This window comes from Medicago sativa, chromosome 7, assembly GCF_051527215.1.
Source record: "Medicago sativa cultivar Bolivia chromosome 7, Bolivia_mono, whole genome shotgun sequence".
NCBI lineage: Eukaryota > Viridiplantae > Streptophyta > Magnoliopsida > Fabales > Fabaceae > Medicago > Medicago sativa.
In genome coordinates, this window is record NC_140755.1 from 31,840,025 (window position 1) to 31,857,266 (window position 17,242).

General features: G+C 36.6%; 1 protein-coding gene and 1 pseudogene across 1 annotated transcript; both read left to right on the plus strand.

Annotated features, from left to right (window-relative positions):
* Positions 1 to 3,682: 3,682 nt before the first annotated feature.
* LOC146905643 (GDSL esterase/lipase At5g14450-like) lies at positions 3,683 to 7,291 on the plus strand. Its single transcript, XM_085726733.1, has 5 exons — positions 3,683 to 3,959; positions 4,456 to 4,662; positions 4,751 to 4,923; positions 5,656 to 5,944; positions 6,878 to 7,291. Exons 1-5 carry the CDS (start codon positions 3,713 to 3,715, stop codon positions 7,126 to 7,128), a joined length of 1,167 nt encoding a protein of 388 aa, XP_085582859.1. The 5' UTR covers positions 3,683 to 3,712; the 3' UTR covers positions 7,129 to 7,291.
* Positions 7,292 to 13,638: 6,347 nt separating this feature from the next.
* On the plus strand, positions 13,639 to 16,232 carry LOC146905644 (uncharacterized; annotated as a pseudogene).
* Positions 16,233 to 17,242: the final 1,010 nt, after the last annotated feature.

The window sequence follows — 17,242 nt, forward strand, 5'->3', positions numbered from 1 at the left end:
AGAGTATTAGTGTAAAACGATAGCAAATTGGCACTCTTTCACGAGTAATAGACATATATCAAAGATGGAAAAATATTTTGAGCGGGTATTTTTAGGTCCAAAATTAGGGTATAACAACCTGGACGGCTTCTTTGTTGAACCTCTCGATGTAGTCTCGGAGGGGTTCACTTCTTCCTTAGACGATGGCTTCGAGGGAAGCCACCGTTTTTGGTTGCGTCCTCGACGCGGTGAAGTGGGTTGTGAACTCGTTGCAGAGGTCGCTCCATGAGTCGATGGAGTTTCTCCTCAAGTTCTTGAACCACGTGACCGCCCCTCGTCTCAGAGTGGTGACGAAGAGCTTACATTTGACGGCGCCCCGCACCGATCTGTAGGTGAGAACTGCTTCGATGTTCTCGATGTGCTCATCCGGATCGGTAGTCCCGTCGTATGAGTCCATTTGCGGTGTCTTTTCTAGTCCGCGAGGTATGGGAGCTTCCCTGATACGCCGTGTGAACGGGCCGTAAGCGTTGTAGTCTGTTCGGGTATCGTGAGTGTCCCCTGAACTAGAAGGTGACCATGAACGCCCGTTGCGCCTGGGTGAAGATCTCCTAGGAGGAGTCCGACGTGGAGGGGATCTCCTTGATGAAGTTCGTCTTGGAGGAGATCTTCTGGGTGGAGACCGCCTTAGAGGAGATCTCCTAGGTGGAGACCGTCGGGGGGATCTCCTTGTTGACCTCCTGGTGTAAGATGGAGATCCGATGCTCACCGAATATCGGGGGGATCTGGAACGTGATCGGCTGGGGTTCTCTCCTCGTCTGTTATGTATTGGGGAGAGAGATCGCCTGGCTTGGACGGTTGGACGTGCTTGCTCCAGATCCATCAGTCGGCGGTTCTGTTCCTCGATTAACGACGTCTGTCGTTGAACCGTGCGGATCAGGTTACCGATGAGTTCGACGGTTGTTGCATCTTCTGGTGTCTCTGTAGGGTGGCTGGGACCCTGCAGAGGCCTTTGCTGGAGAGGAACTATTTGAGTTGGTTCCTCCCTGGGTGTATCCACAGGTGGCGGTGAGGATGTCATGCCATCCTGTTGAGGAATGCGCACTTCACTCCGTAACTGGGATTTGGCACTGTTGGCAGCCATGGTATTTTATATGGAAAGCTTTGGTTTTTAGGGGTAAAAACGGGGGAGCTTATATATTCCCACAAACGGCGCCACTGATCGTACCTGATCAGAAGGTGACTGCCGGTGCTTTGAATGTGGTGGTTGTGACGGTGGTGGAATACGTCAGAATGCTTCTTGGAGCGGATGGGGGGTGTGTACCTGCAGGCACTCCGACGCACAAGTCAGTAGAGATCAGAGAGTGAGGGTTTAGAGGAAGAAAGAGTTCTACCTTGGGGACTGCATTGAGTCCCCTATTTATAGAGGTGGAGAGCTGCAGAGCCGTTGAGGAGGCACACCTGGCTCTGGCGGTTACGAAATCGTGGGAAGTGTAACCGCCAGAGAGTTTATTGCGGGAACGTGCAGAATGTGCAAAGAGATGTTGGGGTTCGTTTGAACCGGTCTCGTCAGTCGTGCCTCACTTCTTCTTCACTTCTTTTTTTTAAGTTCTTTTATTTCTTTGTAAGATGAAAATTGGATCAGAGGTGCAAACAGATTTTTCAGGGTGTGCAAAGTGCAAAAAACATAGGATTATATGTGTAAATTTAAAAAACACAGGGTGTGCAGGTGCACACCCTCATTACTATGTAATAAAGAGTACATCAAGTATTTATACATTGTTCCTTCAAAAAAAAAAGTATTTATACATTGTGATTGTACTATCTAAAACTGAATTCTACTACACTAATATAGCTAGGTGTACTACACTAAATAGGCTAACACAATGGTGATTGTACTGCATGCTATCAGTGTTACTCTGCTTTTGTTCCTTTTGTACTTTATTGTGCAATATCCCCCACAAGTTGGAGGTTGGTAGACATCTAGTATCCCCAATTTGGATAGTAAAAGATCGAATTCTCTCTGACAATGTGTTAGCCTGTATTTCTAAGTGTTTGTTTTTTACAGGATAAAGTGTTTGTCGAAAATGAAGTTTTCTTCAGATGTAGGCTGAATACAAATGCATTCCACAAAGTTTGACGAAGGTTAACATTTTCATGTTTTTGAGTTCAAACAGGAGGAATTCAAATCCTCTCGGAAGAGGCAAAGATCAAAGATCCAAGACATGTGCAATAGAGCCAAGTTTGTTGAAGACATATAGTTTAGGACCGTTGGTTTGTTAGTTATTTTCTTATGTATATATAGTAGTTTTTCATATGAAAAAAGGGTCACAAATCATATACACAATATATGTTTTTCTTATGTATATATAGTAGTTATTCATGCTCGAAGAATCCAACTTACAAAGAGAAAAGAGTAACAAGACAATATATGTTTTATTTGATGAATCATCTTCATTAATGCATTGCAATTTAATTTCTTTTAAAACTTATTTGTTTTTATGTTCAAAGTCAACTTTACTTTCAAATGATTAAAACATTGTTTGATTTTGTCGAATTAAACATCAATCTTCATCTTGTTTATATTCAAACTTAAGAATACGATGAACATTCAAACACTTTTCGGAAAAACATTGCACAACGTGTCCTAGGATTTCTAGTTTGATCCTGCAAGTAATCTTTTCAAATTAACACTTTTGTTTACCAAAAACACCGATAAACAAATTGGCACGTCTAGTGGAACCCTGTTTGTGAAGACGGTTTTCAAAAGTTGTATTATTTTCAATTTGCTTTGTGTGACTTTGACCGTTATTATGAGATTTTTGAAATGGCTTAACCTCGAACTGAAACAACTTGATTCGCGAATAAGTATCTCGCTAGAAGTATAATTTAAATTTTACATGTAACAAACACAAAATTCTCAATTTTGGACATATCAAAAAACCTAACGATGATCTCATAACACGTATATATTATTCATAGACAGGGAGAAGGGGGAAGTACGAGATGAGAAGAGAGAGTTTAAAATTTTAGTAAGAGGTGCAGAGAGAAAAGTGAGAAGTAAGTTTGTGTAAAGTGAGTGATTTGGGTATTTTGGATCATTCAAATACGAAGTACTCACTTCTATTTATAAATAATTAATCTCGACTGACATCCCATTTGTCTTAGAAACGCAAATAAATGACTAAAAAACCCAGCGGCAGTTAACTGTTGCCGAACTTTCTAGTTATAAGTCAGCAGTAGTTAACTTATAACTACCTAGGGACGAAAGAAAACATTTCGATTTAGATATTCTCTATAACCGAAAATCAAAGATCATACCTAGGGACGAAAGAAAACATTTGCTTAAAGCATTACGAAAATAGAAAAGATAGGATCCAATTTTTCTTACTTTTCAAAGAAAAGTCGTTCCAATTAACATCATATGGGAACTTCCTCATTCACTAATAAATCAATTTCTTAAGAAAAGACAACCACGAGTATCACACGAAACATTATAATTAATAATGTGACTAAAAATATTGTAGAAGTGGCATTGAGTCAATGCTACTCATACTGGATTTCGTTACCTTAATTTTTTATACAACAATTGCTTGCAATGCCCGTGACTTCAAGCCGTTGTGTACTCAAATATTAAAACGTATAAGCTCAAAAATAACAACTATATATACATATACAATAAGAGTATTGTATTCTCCTTCTGTATTAATTCACTTGGCTTTGTGCAGTGACAATAATGGGGTCCCTCACACAGTTTTCTTCTATTGTTTTGTTACTCAGTTTGTTTCAAAGTATCCAAGCAGAGGAATTCAAATCCTCACAACCATGTGAATTTCAAGCTATTTTCAATTTTGGTGATTCTAATTCAGATACTGGCTGTATGTCAGCAGCATTTTACCCTGCTATTTTGCCTTATGGTGAAACCTTCTTTCATGAAGCTGTTGGTAGAGCTTCTGATGGCCGTCTTATTATAGATTTCATTGGTATAATACAATTCTATTCTTTCATCTTTTTTTATGGATTACTCTTTTTATAATGGGAGGGGCAACCTTGGCGCAACTGGTAAAGTTGTTGTCATGTGACTGAAAGGTCACAAGTTCAAGTCCTAGAAACAGCCTCTTGTGTAAAACAGGGTAAGACTATGTACAATACACCAAATGGTGGGACCCCTTCCCGGATCCTGCATATGCAGGAGCTCTAGTGCACCGGGTTGCCCTTTTACTCTTTTTATAATGGAGGGATCCAGTAAAGAGTTATTTCCAACCAAATTATTTTGCATTCACAATGCTCAAATTCAAAACCTTACTTAGATCAATGTAATATTGGTAATAAAGGAAACTTTGTTTTATTCTATAGTTCTGTTAGTAAATATATTAATTGCTGAACATAGATGAATTTATATTTTTTTCATCGATCCGTTATTATATTTGAAATCATGCTTTAAGACTCGTGAATGTGAATAATTTTTCATCAATGTAGCCAAGCAACTTGGAATGCCATTTTTGAGCGCATATATAAACTCAATTGGAACAAGTTATAGGCATGGTGCAAACTTTGCTGCAGGGTCATCAACCGTTATGCGACAAAACAAGACGTACTTCGATGGTGGCACTCCTTTCACTCTTGAAATCCAAGTAGAACAGTTTAACCAGTTCAAATCACGCACCGGGAAGTTCTTTACAGAAGGTTTAATCTCCTTATAAATGCAGAATACAGTTTTATTAAAGTGATATTAAACTTCATAAAAAATGTAAGCTTTTGATTGGCATTGCAGAAAAGGAAAGTTCTTTCAGAAGATACTTTCCAAAGCCAGAGGACTTTGCAAAGGCTATCTACATGATTGATATCGGTCAAAACGATCTTGGTGATGTCATTAGTAAGGTGGGAAAAGAAGATTCACAAGCGTTGATCGTAAACATTGTGGAATATTTTGCAAAACAAGTTCAAGTAAGTGATAAACTTTATTAAGAGTTGTTTTAAATTTTGATACATTTAATTTTAGTTATAAATTTTTGTAATGAGTGTGATAAGATATGCTAACTTTTTTACCTTTGTTCTTAAAAAGTTTTGTTCTGTTTCTTGCTTTTTCTTTCATTTTTAGAATGAGACAACTAGAGGGTTTGTGTGCAAGCTACAATATATTTTATTTTATAAGCAATGAACGTTTTAGTAATAGTAGTACTCCAACTCTTACATCAAACATAAAAATTAGAATTTTCCACCAACCCGTTGTTTAAAGCTATGGTTATCAACGAGCCGACCCAACCCAAATTTTAAGATATTATCAACGCAATTTCAAGATCCACTATGACACTTGTTATCAAGTCTCTCGCCATCAGACTACTCAGGTAACACTCCTGTTGTCTAGTCCTAGAGTTGAGGGGCATGTTGCCAGTCTTACATTTGATGAGATATGATATAAACATGTATTTATTTGTAAGTGGTGGATATCTCTCACCTTAAAATCCATACCTCATCCAGTAGCACAGTTAGCATATCTTAGGTTGTAAGTTAAATATTACAAGTGGTCAGATGATTGCAAAAATTTCTGACACTAAGATTTTTTAAAGTTTTTATATAGATTCATTGACATATGATGCAATTAACTTACTATAGATCTAATACAATAGCCTATTTTCTAGCAAATATTTATATAAGAATTACCATGTTACTTGGCAGAAACTATATAGTTTTGGAGCAAGGAAATTTTGGATACACAATACAGGCCCGATTGGTTGCCTTCCAGTGGCAATGCCCATTCACAATGCACAAAACAACCAAACTCAAGTGGCTGGTTATCTTGATCAAAATGGCTGCGTCAATTCCCAGAACGACTTGGCCAAAGAGTTCAATAAAAAGCTTAAAGATATAGTTGTCAAATTAAGGGAACAGTTCCATGATGCTTCTTTCACATATGTGGATATGTTCTCTGCAAAGTATGAGCTAATCAGTAATGCTAATAAATCAGGTATGATTCTCTTTATCAACATTGAATCCGAACTTACGAAGCACAGACACTCTTTGGATTAGGCATGTTTTGGTGTGGGACACGTATCGTTTCCGACACCGACACATATAATTACATTAAATTATACAATTTTTTAGATTATTAACAGTATCAGTGTGTCAGTGTCCGTGTCTATATTCATGCTTCATAAATCTGAACCATGTTTAATTAATTATCATGTTTACTTCACTATAGTACTCCCTCCGGTCACATATATATGCAAAAAGTAACTTTTTAGGTTCATTCAATAACTAATGTATCCGGTCTATATATAGGTCAAATACATTAGTTATTGAATGAATCTAAAAAGTTACTTTTTGCTTATAAATGTGACCGGGGGAGTATATGGTTGCAAAATATTGCTAGTTCACGTGTCTTCACAAAAGGAATTAATTGAGGAAATATTTAAATTAGTTCATTTAAGAAATAATGTCAGAAATATTAATAACTTTGCTTGAATAATGATATTTGATTCGGTGAGATAAATTAATCCCTAAAAGAGTCGATCATGTGTCAGAAATATTTTATGGGTCCTTGAAAAAGTCCAATTATGCTAAAAATTTATAAATATATCTATGTTCACACGTATCTTAAGAATGAGAACTAACTATATTATTCTCTTTTATCTCAAATACAATTTTATATAGAAAATTATTTGTTGAAAAAATAAGTTAACTATTTGAATGAATCATAGTTACCTTTAAGAAGTTAATTAAATCAACTCATTTGACATGATCTGGTGGTATTACTTTGAGACTTTGTAGTATACTTCTTTTAAGGTCGTATGTTCAATTATTTTTGATTGACAATTTGGGTAGATTATTTTACCTTCTTAAAAAAATAGTTAATTAAGTAATTGACCCCTTAATTTTTAATTGTTGAATTGAATTGTAGGATTTGTTGACCCTTCTGGAATATGTTGTGGGTATCATGAAGATGGTTATCATGTTTATTGTGGAAATAAAGCAAAGATTAATGGTAAAGAAATTGTTACAAGTTCTTGTGAAGATCCCTCAAAGTACATTAGCTGGGATGGAGTGCACTACACTGAAGCAGCAAATCAATGGATTGCAAATAAAATACTTGATGGTTCCTTTTCAGATCCACCACTTCCAATTGCACACTCATGTCGAATAACTCATTAGCATTTACATCCTACCCATTCTAATTCGATCTACAAAGCAAGTGTGATTTAACTATTACCTTTTTTTTTTTAAACATTATTTTATTTAGGTACGCGACATGTATAGCTTTGTCTTATCCATGAATAGTACCTTTGCAACTAAAAGTCCAAGTGGCTTGAATTCATCTTTTCCTTCATTGAGTGGTAGACGTGCCAACTTGATTGTAATCCCATCCTTCACAAAAGTGTAGGTGTTGGCATAACCATCACATAATGCACGACGATCATATTGACAAGGCCTTCAAGTATCCGTAAAAATAACATCACACCATAAATTTTCTTTATAATTTTTGTCAGCGAAAAATGAGATAATGGAGTATTGAGATACTTTTACCTCATTATCTTTGTTGAGCCATTGCAGCTTGTATGGATCTGGGTGATTAATCCTTGGGAACTTTAACTCTTCTTCTATATAGTTTGATGCAATGTTTTCACCACTTTTGTTATCGATGATGACATTACAAACCATGTCTTTGTTCGTCATATATTTATTCGTCATTCTCCTCTTTTTCAATCATTTCATCAATGCATCGGGACCATATTCATCATCATATATTGGATCACTTTTTCCCTCTTCTTTAAACACTTCGCGAAAATCAACACCAACATATTCTTCATCATATATTGGTTCTCCCATTGTCTCTTCATCAAATAATTCGTGGATGTCTTCTTTTTCTTCTTCAAAAATTTCATGTATCTCCCCATTAATGATGGTGATGGATTTACAATTTGGACAATCTAAAGCTATGTGTCCATACCCTTGACACATGAAACGTCTAGGTATCTTGGTATTTCTCTCTTTTATTGTGTTATGTTAGGGTTTAAAGGAGGAAATAGGTTGATGGGTTAGTGGTTTATGAGAATCAATGTGATTTTTGGTGGAGGACAGATGTTGGTATGAAGATGTTTTGGATAATTTTAGTTGTGTAAAATTATGTTGATAATAATGAGGAGGTAAATACTTACGGGTTAGTTTTTGATGCATTTTCTTCCACTTCTTGATCTTGCTTTTCCCTTCACACTTACGTTTCCTTTTAAGATTTTCCACCAAATGGAAGCATGTTTCTTCAGCTTGGTAGCAACAATCTTTACTTTTTGCTTCTCTGGTATCTCATTGTACAAAAATATACGTTCAACAGTTTGTAGCCAATCCACAAACTCATCGGGTTGTAGATTCCCTTCAAAATCTGGAATGTCTACTTTGATATCATTCATCTGAAGTTGACATCGGTGTGAGTGACTTCTTCTAGATGATGAAGGGTCACTATCGGAGCCATCATCAACAACTCTTCTTCGTTGTGCTTACAATATGACTTGTTGGGAATTGACGGTCTCTTGTAGTTGTTGAATTTGTCGCCTCATTTCTTCCATCTCCATCTCTTGCAAACTTATTTCATTTTGTCTTCAAGGTGGCATTTTTGACCATGGTGGTTCAACAAACTATTTGGTGAATATTGTAGTGGTGAGTGGTAGTTTTGTTGGTGGTGAAGACTTGTTAACCAAGGGTTTTCTTCACTTCCCAAACAAAATGATGGTGTTAGTCTCGCGAACAAAATGGCCGCAAAGTGAAGTTTTACAAAGGCAACTCCTTGTTCACTTGAAAACTCACTTTTCGTTGATTTTTTCACTCAAACTCAACTCCGAGGTAGTTTTGTGAACAAATGGCCGCAAAGTTTTAAGAAAGCAACTCCTTGATCGCTTGAAAACTCACTTTCCGTTGATTTCTTCGCTCAAACTCAACTCCGAGGTATCGTAACCAGCTCTGATGCCAAATCTGGCTCAGGGTCAAAAGGAAGGATAGAGAAAATAGAGAAACTCTCTAATATTCTCAAAGAAAAGTCTATATTATTCGAATGCTTCAATGCTTGAGTAAGCCTAAACACTTAATGGTGTGCCTTATTTATACTACTTTATGAAGAAAAGTATAGAGATATGGATGCTCTAGTTCATAGGACTAGAAGGATCTAGAAACCTTAAGATTTCCCTAGTGCTTAATTTTAGAGTGTCTAGTTGCTTCCTTATTATTCTTTGGTGTTCTAGAGACTTCCACATTATTCTTTATTATTCCAGAGACTTCCATATTATTCTTCATCATTCTCTATTAGTATGTTTTTCTATTGTTTTTTTAATGATATTTGTTGTCATGTGCAACTAAACCTCTTTGATTATGGTTCTACGATGAACCTTTTATTTTGTTGGATTCAATTAATAAAGTTTTTATTTATTATGAATTGAATTATATTTCCTTTATATATGCTTCGCTGATTAATTCTATACTAAACTAGGTTAGGATTCATAAACTAATTTTTGCGCTTTAACTGAATCATTACATATGACTTATGCTCAAGAGTCTTTAATTTATTAGGGACCCTAGAGTATGAGGGTTAGACGTCAAAGGATATGTCCATGGCTTTTATAATTTAGTTATGGAGATTATGGAGCAATCCAACATCTTATCATGAGTCAATTTATTTGTGTTGATGTTTGTCTTTGATTTATTTCTTAATGATAATTCTACGTCTAATTTTTCCGAAATTTTTTCTGATAATTCTATCATAAATCTTTGTGTCGTTGAGGAAGATTTGTTAAGGTTATTTGAGGTCCGTCTAAATGTTGTTTCTTTATGCTTATACGTTTATTCATTTAAGAGGTCACTTTCTTAACAACACAGATGGTGCGGGAATTTGAGACGGTATAATCATATTCATGGGTTTGGTGTTTTTCATATCAAATCATGGAGTTCATTGTTCTTCTCTATATGTTTAGTCTTGGACTACATAATGCATATAAGATCCTAATTATTATTTCTCTTCTTATATAGCCTCATACACTGGAAGTTGCCTCTCGATTGGAAGAAAGGATAGAGGATTATGAGGATTTGATATGTATGGATAACAATTTCAGTATGTATACTCCTTCTTTTGACTATTACAAACGCCCTAATAATGATTTATGATAAATTGTTGTCCCCCACACACACCGACACATGCGTGAAACTATGTTACTGCAAGATCTTGATTAAAAAAAGTTCCTTAAAATAATATCCAGAGAATCATATCAAATCATAACCGACTAACACTTCATTAATTTCTGATGTGCATTTCCTTCTACCTTATCGACATGTCACGTGTTAAGTACCTTCATTTGAACACATTGGCCAATATTGACAAATTGGCGGTTGGAAAATTATTCTAAACTTTGTTTTGGATGCACGTTTTTTTTTCTTCCTTCTACAAAGGAAGAGTTAAAATTCTATATTTTACATCAGTACCACTTATTTTTGGTGTAGTGATAAAATAACTAAACAAAAAAGAGAATAAATCACTAAATTGTTACAAAAATATAATATAAAAGATCGCAGAAGTTTTTAATTTTTGTCTATAGTCAAAGTTTGAGTGACGAAAACTTTACTCCCTCAATATTTTTTTTATTTCTAATAATCTAACAAAAAATAAAAAGCTGACACACTTTAGAAAAAAAATAGTATTGCAAGTCTATTTTAATATAATCAAAATTTAAATACGTATTTTTTCGCTATTTTTTATTCACAATTTCATTAATGTGTAGTTTTAAACTCTATAATAAAATATGAAAAAACTCAAAATAAAATTAAAATATGTGAAAAATTACTAAAGACAATAAAGCATGGTTATTTAAAAGTTAATTTTATACTTTAAATTATAAAATAAATAGCGAAATATTTAAATTTAATTATCACTGACATTTAAATTATAAATAAATGATGTGGTGGTTGCGAAGGCGGGAAAGAAGGCTGCAGACGCTAACAAAAAGGAGGAGAAGGGTCCAGTGGCCGGTGCGGTACAGACAGGAGGTAGGTTTCCCATTCGGAAACAAAATGATGCTGCGAGTTTCTTTCCAAAGTATTCATCTGTGTTGGCGGATCGCATGTGGGCAAGCTCAGGCATGGTAGCTAACGTGGTAGGGGAGGATTCGACATTGGCGTTGCAACAAAAGGTAATAGATGCCGGTTTCAATCATGTGGCGGTAATTCCAATGGGCAGTGATAGAGTATTTTTGTATTGTCCAAATGGGGAGGATATTTGGCATGTGTTCAACGACGCAATTCATTTTTTCGGTATGTTATTTAATAATATTCACATGTGGTCGGCGGAGGACGTAAAATATGAATGGGGGCATGGGTTAGATTGTATGGAGTACCTTTTCATGCATGGAACGAAGTGTTTTTCAAATTGTGTGTGATGGATGTTGGAAGGTTTGTCCGAGCGGATGCATGTACAGTGGATAAATCTAGGATTGATTTTGCACGTATTCTTATTTCCATGACTCAATTGGAAATATTGAATACGTCTTCTGACTTTATCATCGACGGCAGTAATTACAGTATTAAGTTGGTGGAGGAATGGGTGGAATTTAGGGGAAGATGCTTTTTTGTCCGAAGAGGAATTCGATTCAAGACCGGAAGTGTTACACCAACCAAATATTGATAACGGTTTGGACGAGGTTCAAGGGGAATGGGAGCTAGATGATTTGGTGACCGATTTACACAAGGAATGGAGCACTCATGAAAGGAAAAAGGAGGGGGAACATTTTGATTTAGCAGATGCTGATGAGTTACATGTTACCAAGGGCGTGGTTAAGGAAACTAGCAAGAAACAGAAACAGAAAATTGCAGCACCTTTTATATTGGAACCAGTACTTTCTCTAGATAATGTTGATGCTAAAGCACCTATTAATAGTAAGCAGCAGAATGGCAGTCAAGTGTAGACCAATCCATGCGTCCCTTGGAGTTTAGAGTGGCTACCTAATTTGTCCAAAGGTGCAGCCGTTGTAGCTTCATCATCCAAGGTATTAAATGAAGGAGAACAATTGCATGAGATTAATTGTGAGAAAGATGCTCCTCCTGAAATGAAAAAGCAATCGAAAGCACATTCTAAAAAACTCAAGCACTCTGCTGGGTTTTTAAAAAGAGTTGCACGCTTGTCGTCTGGTGACAGAAGAGAAGTGTTAAAAAATTTGAAGAAGCAAGAAAGGTATCGGAAAGCACGCAAACAATCCTCACATTCAAAGGCAGCTATTATTCCTTTGTCAGAGTCTTCTGAAAATTCCAATTCTTCTATTAACAAGGATTGGGAAAATTGGGTGGTTATGCATGAAAAAAGGAAGTGGTGAAGGCGGATGTCAAAGAGATAGGGCGGGTTATTGGATTGACCTATACAGGTGATCCTAATAATAGTTTTAACTTATTGTCTAAGGAAGGAAGGAGGGGATGGAGGGCAGCAGGTGGTGTGAGTTGGAGGGAGAGAGTGATGGATGGGGGTGGCCTACTGGTGATGGGTGTTGAATGGAGAGATGGCGAAGGGGTGGGGGTGGAAAGTGGTAACAATGAAAGTGATATCTTACAATGTGAGGGGGTTAGGTGGAGTGGAAAAGAGGGTGGAGGTTCGTCGTTTCGTTCAAGAGAATAATCCATTTGTGTTGTGTATTCAGGAATCAAAGCTTACTTGTAGATGTTAATTTGATAAAATCAATATGGGGTGACACCCTTTTTGGTTATTCTTTTCAGCCGTCGGTAGGCGCTTCAGGAGGTATGATAACAGTTTGGAATAATTCTCTAATTGAAGTGTGGTCCTCTACTAGTTTTGCTCATGTTCTTGTTATTTTCGGAAGGGTTATTCATACTGGTGAAGATATTGTTATTATTAATGTGTATGCGCCTTGCGATATGTTGGCAAAAAGGAGCTTGTGGGAGCAGCTCACTTCCTTTGTAGTTAGTAAAGCCGAGTTGTGTTTATGTCTCTGTGGGGATTTTAATTCCGTCTGTGGTATGGAGGAACGCAAAGGGAGGGGTTCGGTGTTCAGACAGTTGGAAGCGAACATGTTTAATACATTTATTACTGACACATACTTGATAGATTTACCTATCTGTGGTCGTTTATTTACCTGGTATCGCGGTGACTATATTTCAATGAGCAGACTTGATCTTTTTTTGTTGTCAGAAAAGTGGTGTGAGGCATGGCCTAATTGTATCCAGGTAGCATATCAACGTGGTCTCTCCGACCACGTTCCTTTGGTGTTAGTGGTCGGTGAAGCTAATTGGGGACCCCGACCTTTGCGGATGCTTAAATGTTGGGCAGATTATTCTGGGTACAGTGATTTTGTGAATCAGCAATGGCATTCTTTCGATGTGAACGGTTGGGGTGGGTTTATCTTGAAAAAGAAGTTGAAAATGATGAAAACAAGTTTAAAGGAATGGCACCAACGACATACTCAGAATATGGAGGGTAAGATTACGTCAGTTAAAAACCGCTTTTTATTTTTTGATTCCAAAGCAGAGGAAGACACGCTATTGGAAGAGGAAGTGAAGGAACTCCAGGAGCTATCTGTAAATTTGCATTCTTTATCTCGAATTCAGTGTAGTATCAGTTGGTAGAAATCTCGATTGAATTGGTTACAAGAAGGGGATGAGAATTCAAAATTCTTTCATGGAGTTATGTCAAACCGCCGTCGCCGAAATAATATTAATGTGGTAAATGTAAATGGGGTCAATATCGAAGGGGTTCATAACATCAGGGCGGAGGTTTTCAATCATTTTTCAAATCATTTCAGACTTACTAATGTGGTGCGGCCAGGTGTGGCTAATCTTCCTTTCCGAAAGTTGTCTGTTGCTGAAGCCAGAAACTTAACAAAACCTTTTTCGGTAGAAGAGGTAAAAAGGCGGTTTGGGATTGTGACAGCTTTAAAAGCCCGGGGCCGGATGTTGTTAACTTCGGATTCATAAAACAATTTTGGGATTTATTGAAAGAAGATTTCATGAGGTTTATCGTGGAATTTCATAGAAACGGTAAACTGACGAAAGGCGTAAATTCTACTTTTATTGCATTAATTCCAAAGGTGAGCAGCCCTCAATATTTGAATAACTTTCGTCCAATATCTCTTGTTGGGTGTATGTATAAGGTGCTAGCGAAAGTTATGGCGAATAGACTACGATGCGTGCTTGGTAGTGTGATATCTGACTCTCAATCCGCTTTTGTTAAAGGGAAGCAAATACTAGATGGAATTCTTATTGCAAATGAATCAGTTGTTGAAGCTAGGCGCCTTAAGTAAGAGCTTCTTTTATTTAAAGTTGATTTCGAGAAGGCATATGACTCGGTTGATTTAAATTACCTCGATTCAGTAATGAGCAATATGAACTTTCCAACTTTATGGAGGAAATGGATATCAGAATGTGTGGGCACGGCAACAGCGTTGATTCTTGTAAATGGCAGCCCTACAGATGAGTTTAAGATGGCATATCTCCTTTTCTATTTTTGTTGGCCGCCGAAGGGTTTAATGTCTTGATGAAAGCAATGGTGGAAGCACAACTTTACAAAGGTTATGGGGTGGGCCGAAATGGGGAGGAACGGCTCTCACACTTACAGTTCGCTGACGATACCCTCATTCTAGGTGAAAAGAGTTGGTTAAATGTGCGTTCCATGCATGCGGTGTTGCTTTTGTTCGAGGAAATGTCTGGTTTAAAGGTCAATTTTCACAAAAGTATGCTTACTGGTGTCAATGTTAATGAGTCGTTGGTTATGAAATGTAGAAGGGGAACCATTCTGTTTGTGTACTTGGGACTTCCGATTGGTGGGGATTCTAGAAAATTAAGCTTTTGGAAACCTGTGATTGACCGTATAGTTGCTCGCTTATCTTCTTGGAATAATAAGTTCTTGTCTTTCGGAGGGCGTCTGATACTGTTGAAATATGTCCTGTCATCGCTTCCGGTTTACTTTCTTTCCTTTTTCAAGGCTCCAGCAGGTATAATTTCTCTTATTGAATCTATTTTTAATAGATTTTTTTGGGGTGGGAGTGAGGACGATAAAAAAATTGATTGGATTAAATGGGATGACATTTGTGTCCCAAAGTAGGATGGAGGGTTGGGGGTTAGAAGGTTGAAAGAGTTTAATTTGTCCTTGTTAGGGAAATGGTGTTGGCGGATGTTGGTGGCCAAAGAGGGGTTGTGGTACCGTGTTTTAAAAGCACGTTACGGAGAGGAGGATGGCCGGTTGAGGGAGGGGGGTAGACATAGTTCAGTGTGGTGGAGGATGTTATGTAATGTTCGTGGGGGGGTAGGTGAAGGAGTAGGGAATTGGTTTGATGGAAATATTTGAAGAGTAGTGGGAAACGGCCTAGGCACTTTATTTTGGCATGATCATTGGGTCGGGGAGTCGCCTTTGTGATACAAATATCCTCGACTATTTGATTTGGCGGTTAATAAGGATTGTACGATGGCCGATGTGGAGAGAAAGGGTTGGGAAGACGGAGGAGGGGCGTGGGTGTGGCGAAGGCGTTTGTTAGCTTGGGAGGAGGAGAGTGTGAGGGAGTGTTCACTTTTATTACATAACTTTGTTTTACAGGTTAATGCTACTGATAAATGGAGATGGACTCTTGACACTGTACATGGGTACTCGGTGCGGGAGGCATATCGCTTCATTACTAGTCATGGGGATCATTTGGACAGGAGTCTCGTTGACAAGGTGTGGCACAGGTACATACCAGCAAAGGTGTCTCTGTTTGTATGGCACCTCCTACGCAACCGACTTCCGACTCGAGGTAACTTGTTAAGAAGAAATATACTCCAAGTAAATAATTCTTTGTGCGTGATTGGTTGTGATGTTACCGAAACAGCAAGTCAATTATTTTTATGGTGCGGAAATTCCTTTACTTTATGGTCCTTGGTAGCAGCTTGGTTAGGCTTGTCTTTGGTTTATTCTAATGATCTACGTCAGCACCACATTCAGTTTTGCTCTATGGCGGGTTTCCCTCGATGTACACACTCTTATTATACAGCTATTTGGTATGCTTGTGTCTGGGTAATTTGGAAAGACAAAAACAAACGTATCTTCCAAATCGAGGCATTACATTCTATCAATCTTTTGGAGAAAATCAAACGTTATTCTTTTTTGTGGATGAAAGCAAATATCATTTCTTTTAATTACAATTATTATGACTGGTGGGCATGTCCGCTCCTTTGTATGGTAGTGCACCAGTAATTCTTACTGTTTATTTTTTGAGGGTGCTATCTTTTTGGCACCAGGTTGTCTGTAAATATTTAGCGGTGTCTCACTTTTTGCACATCTTGTGCAGGGTGTTTCATTCACAATATTAATATATCTCATTTTAGCTTGTGCAAAAAAAATAAAATAAATGAATTTATTTTTCTTAAATAGTAGTTCAAAATTAATATATATCATAAAAATGTTTATTTATGTTAAAAATAGATTAAAGTGTGGTGCATATTTAATTATTAAGGGAGAAAGTTGTAATTCAAGCATCTTATAAAGGAGGGGAATATAAATTTTACTTTCCAAGGGAGATGAATGTATATTTTAACATAAGATGAGAGAGGAGTGTAATTCAAGCTTTAGGGGAGGAGGAGTGTAATTTACTCTTACTAGACTTTTGACCCGTGCGACGCACGGGTCTTGTCGACTATAATAGAGACCAATGAATAATCTTTAACTTGTAAGATCATGGGTTGATCAATAAACACAAATTAGATTATTAGAGATACAATATTACAATCAAATTTGTTTTACTATGTCCTTCAATGACACTTGAATCTTATTAAATTTTACATTTTAGTTTTGAAAAACTAATCAATTAAAGACTGTTATTTTATTTTATAACAATATATTATTGGGGCATTATCTTCTCATTTTTTTAAAAAAATTATAAAGAAAAAAGATAAAAAGAATACAATATTATATTATTGTACGGGTCAATTTTATTTATTACTTTTATAGTTAAACATCAAAAATTGACTTGTAATAATTGTTTTAAATTTCTACTAACATGAAAAACAAAGTCACTTCAATTAATAGAATTTCTAAATTACACGTACAACTCTAAATAGAATAATTACACTTTGATATTTATTAAAAGTAATAATATACTTTTCCAACTAAATACATAGCATATCTGCATATATCATAGAATTTAATAACATAAGAGATCTTATACAATGTATTAATTATTTTGAAGATGTGTGCTTGATTGAAGAGTTGTGTATTTTCCACGGGTTATAGCAGTAGATGTAATTTAATGCAATTCATGGT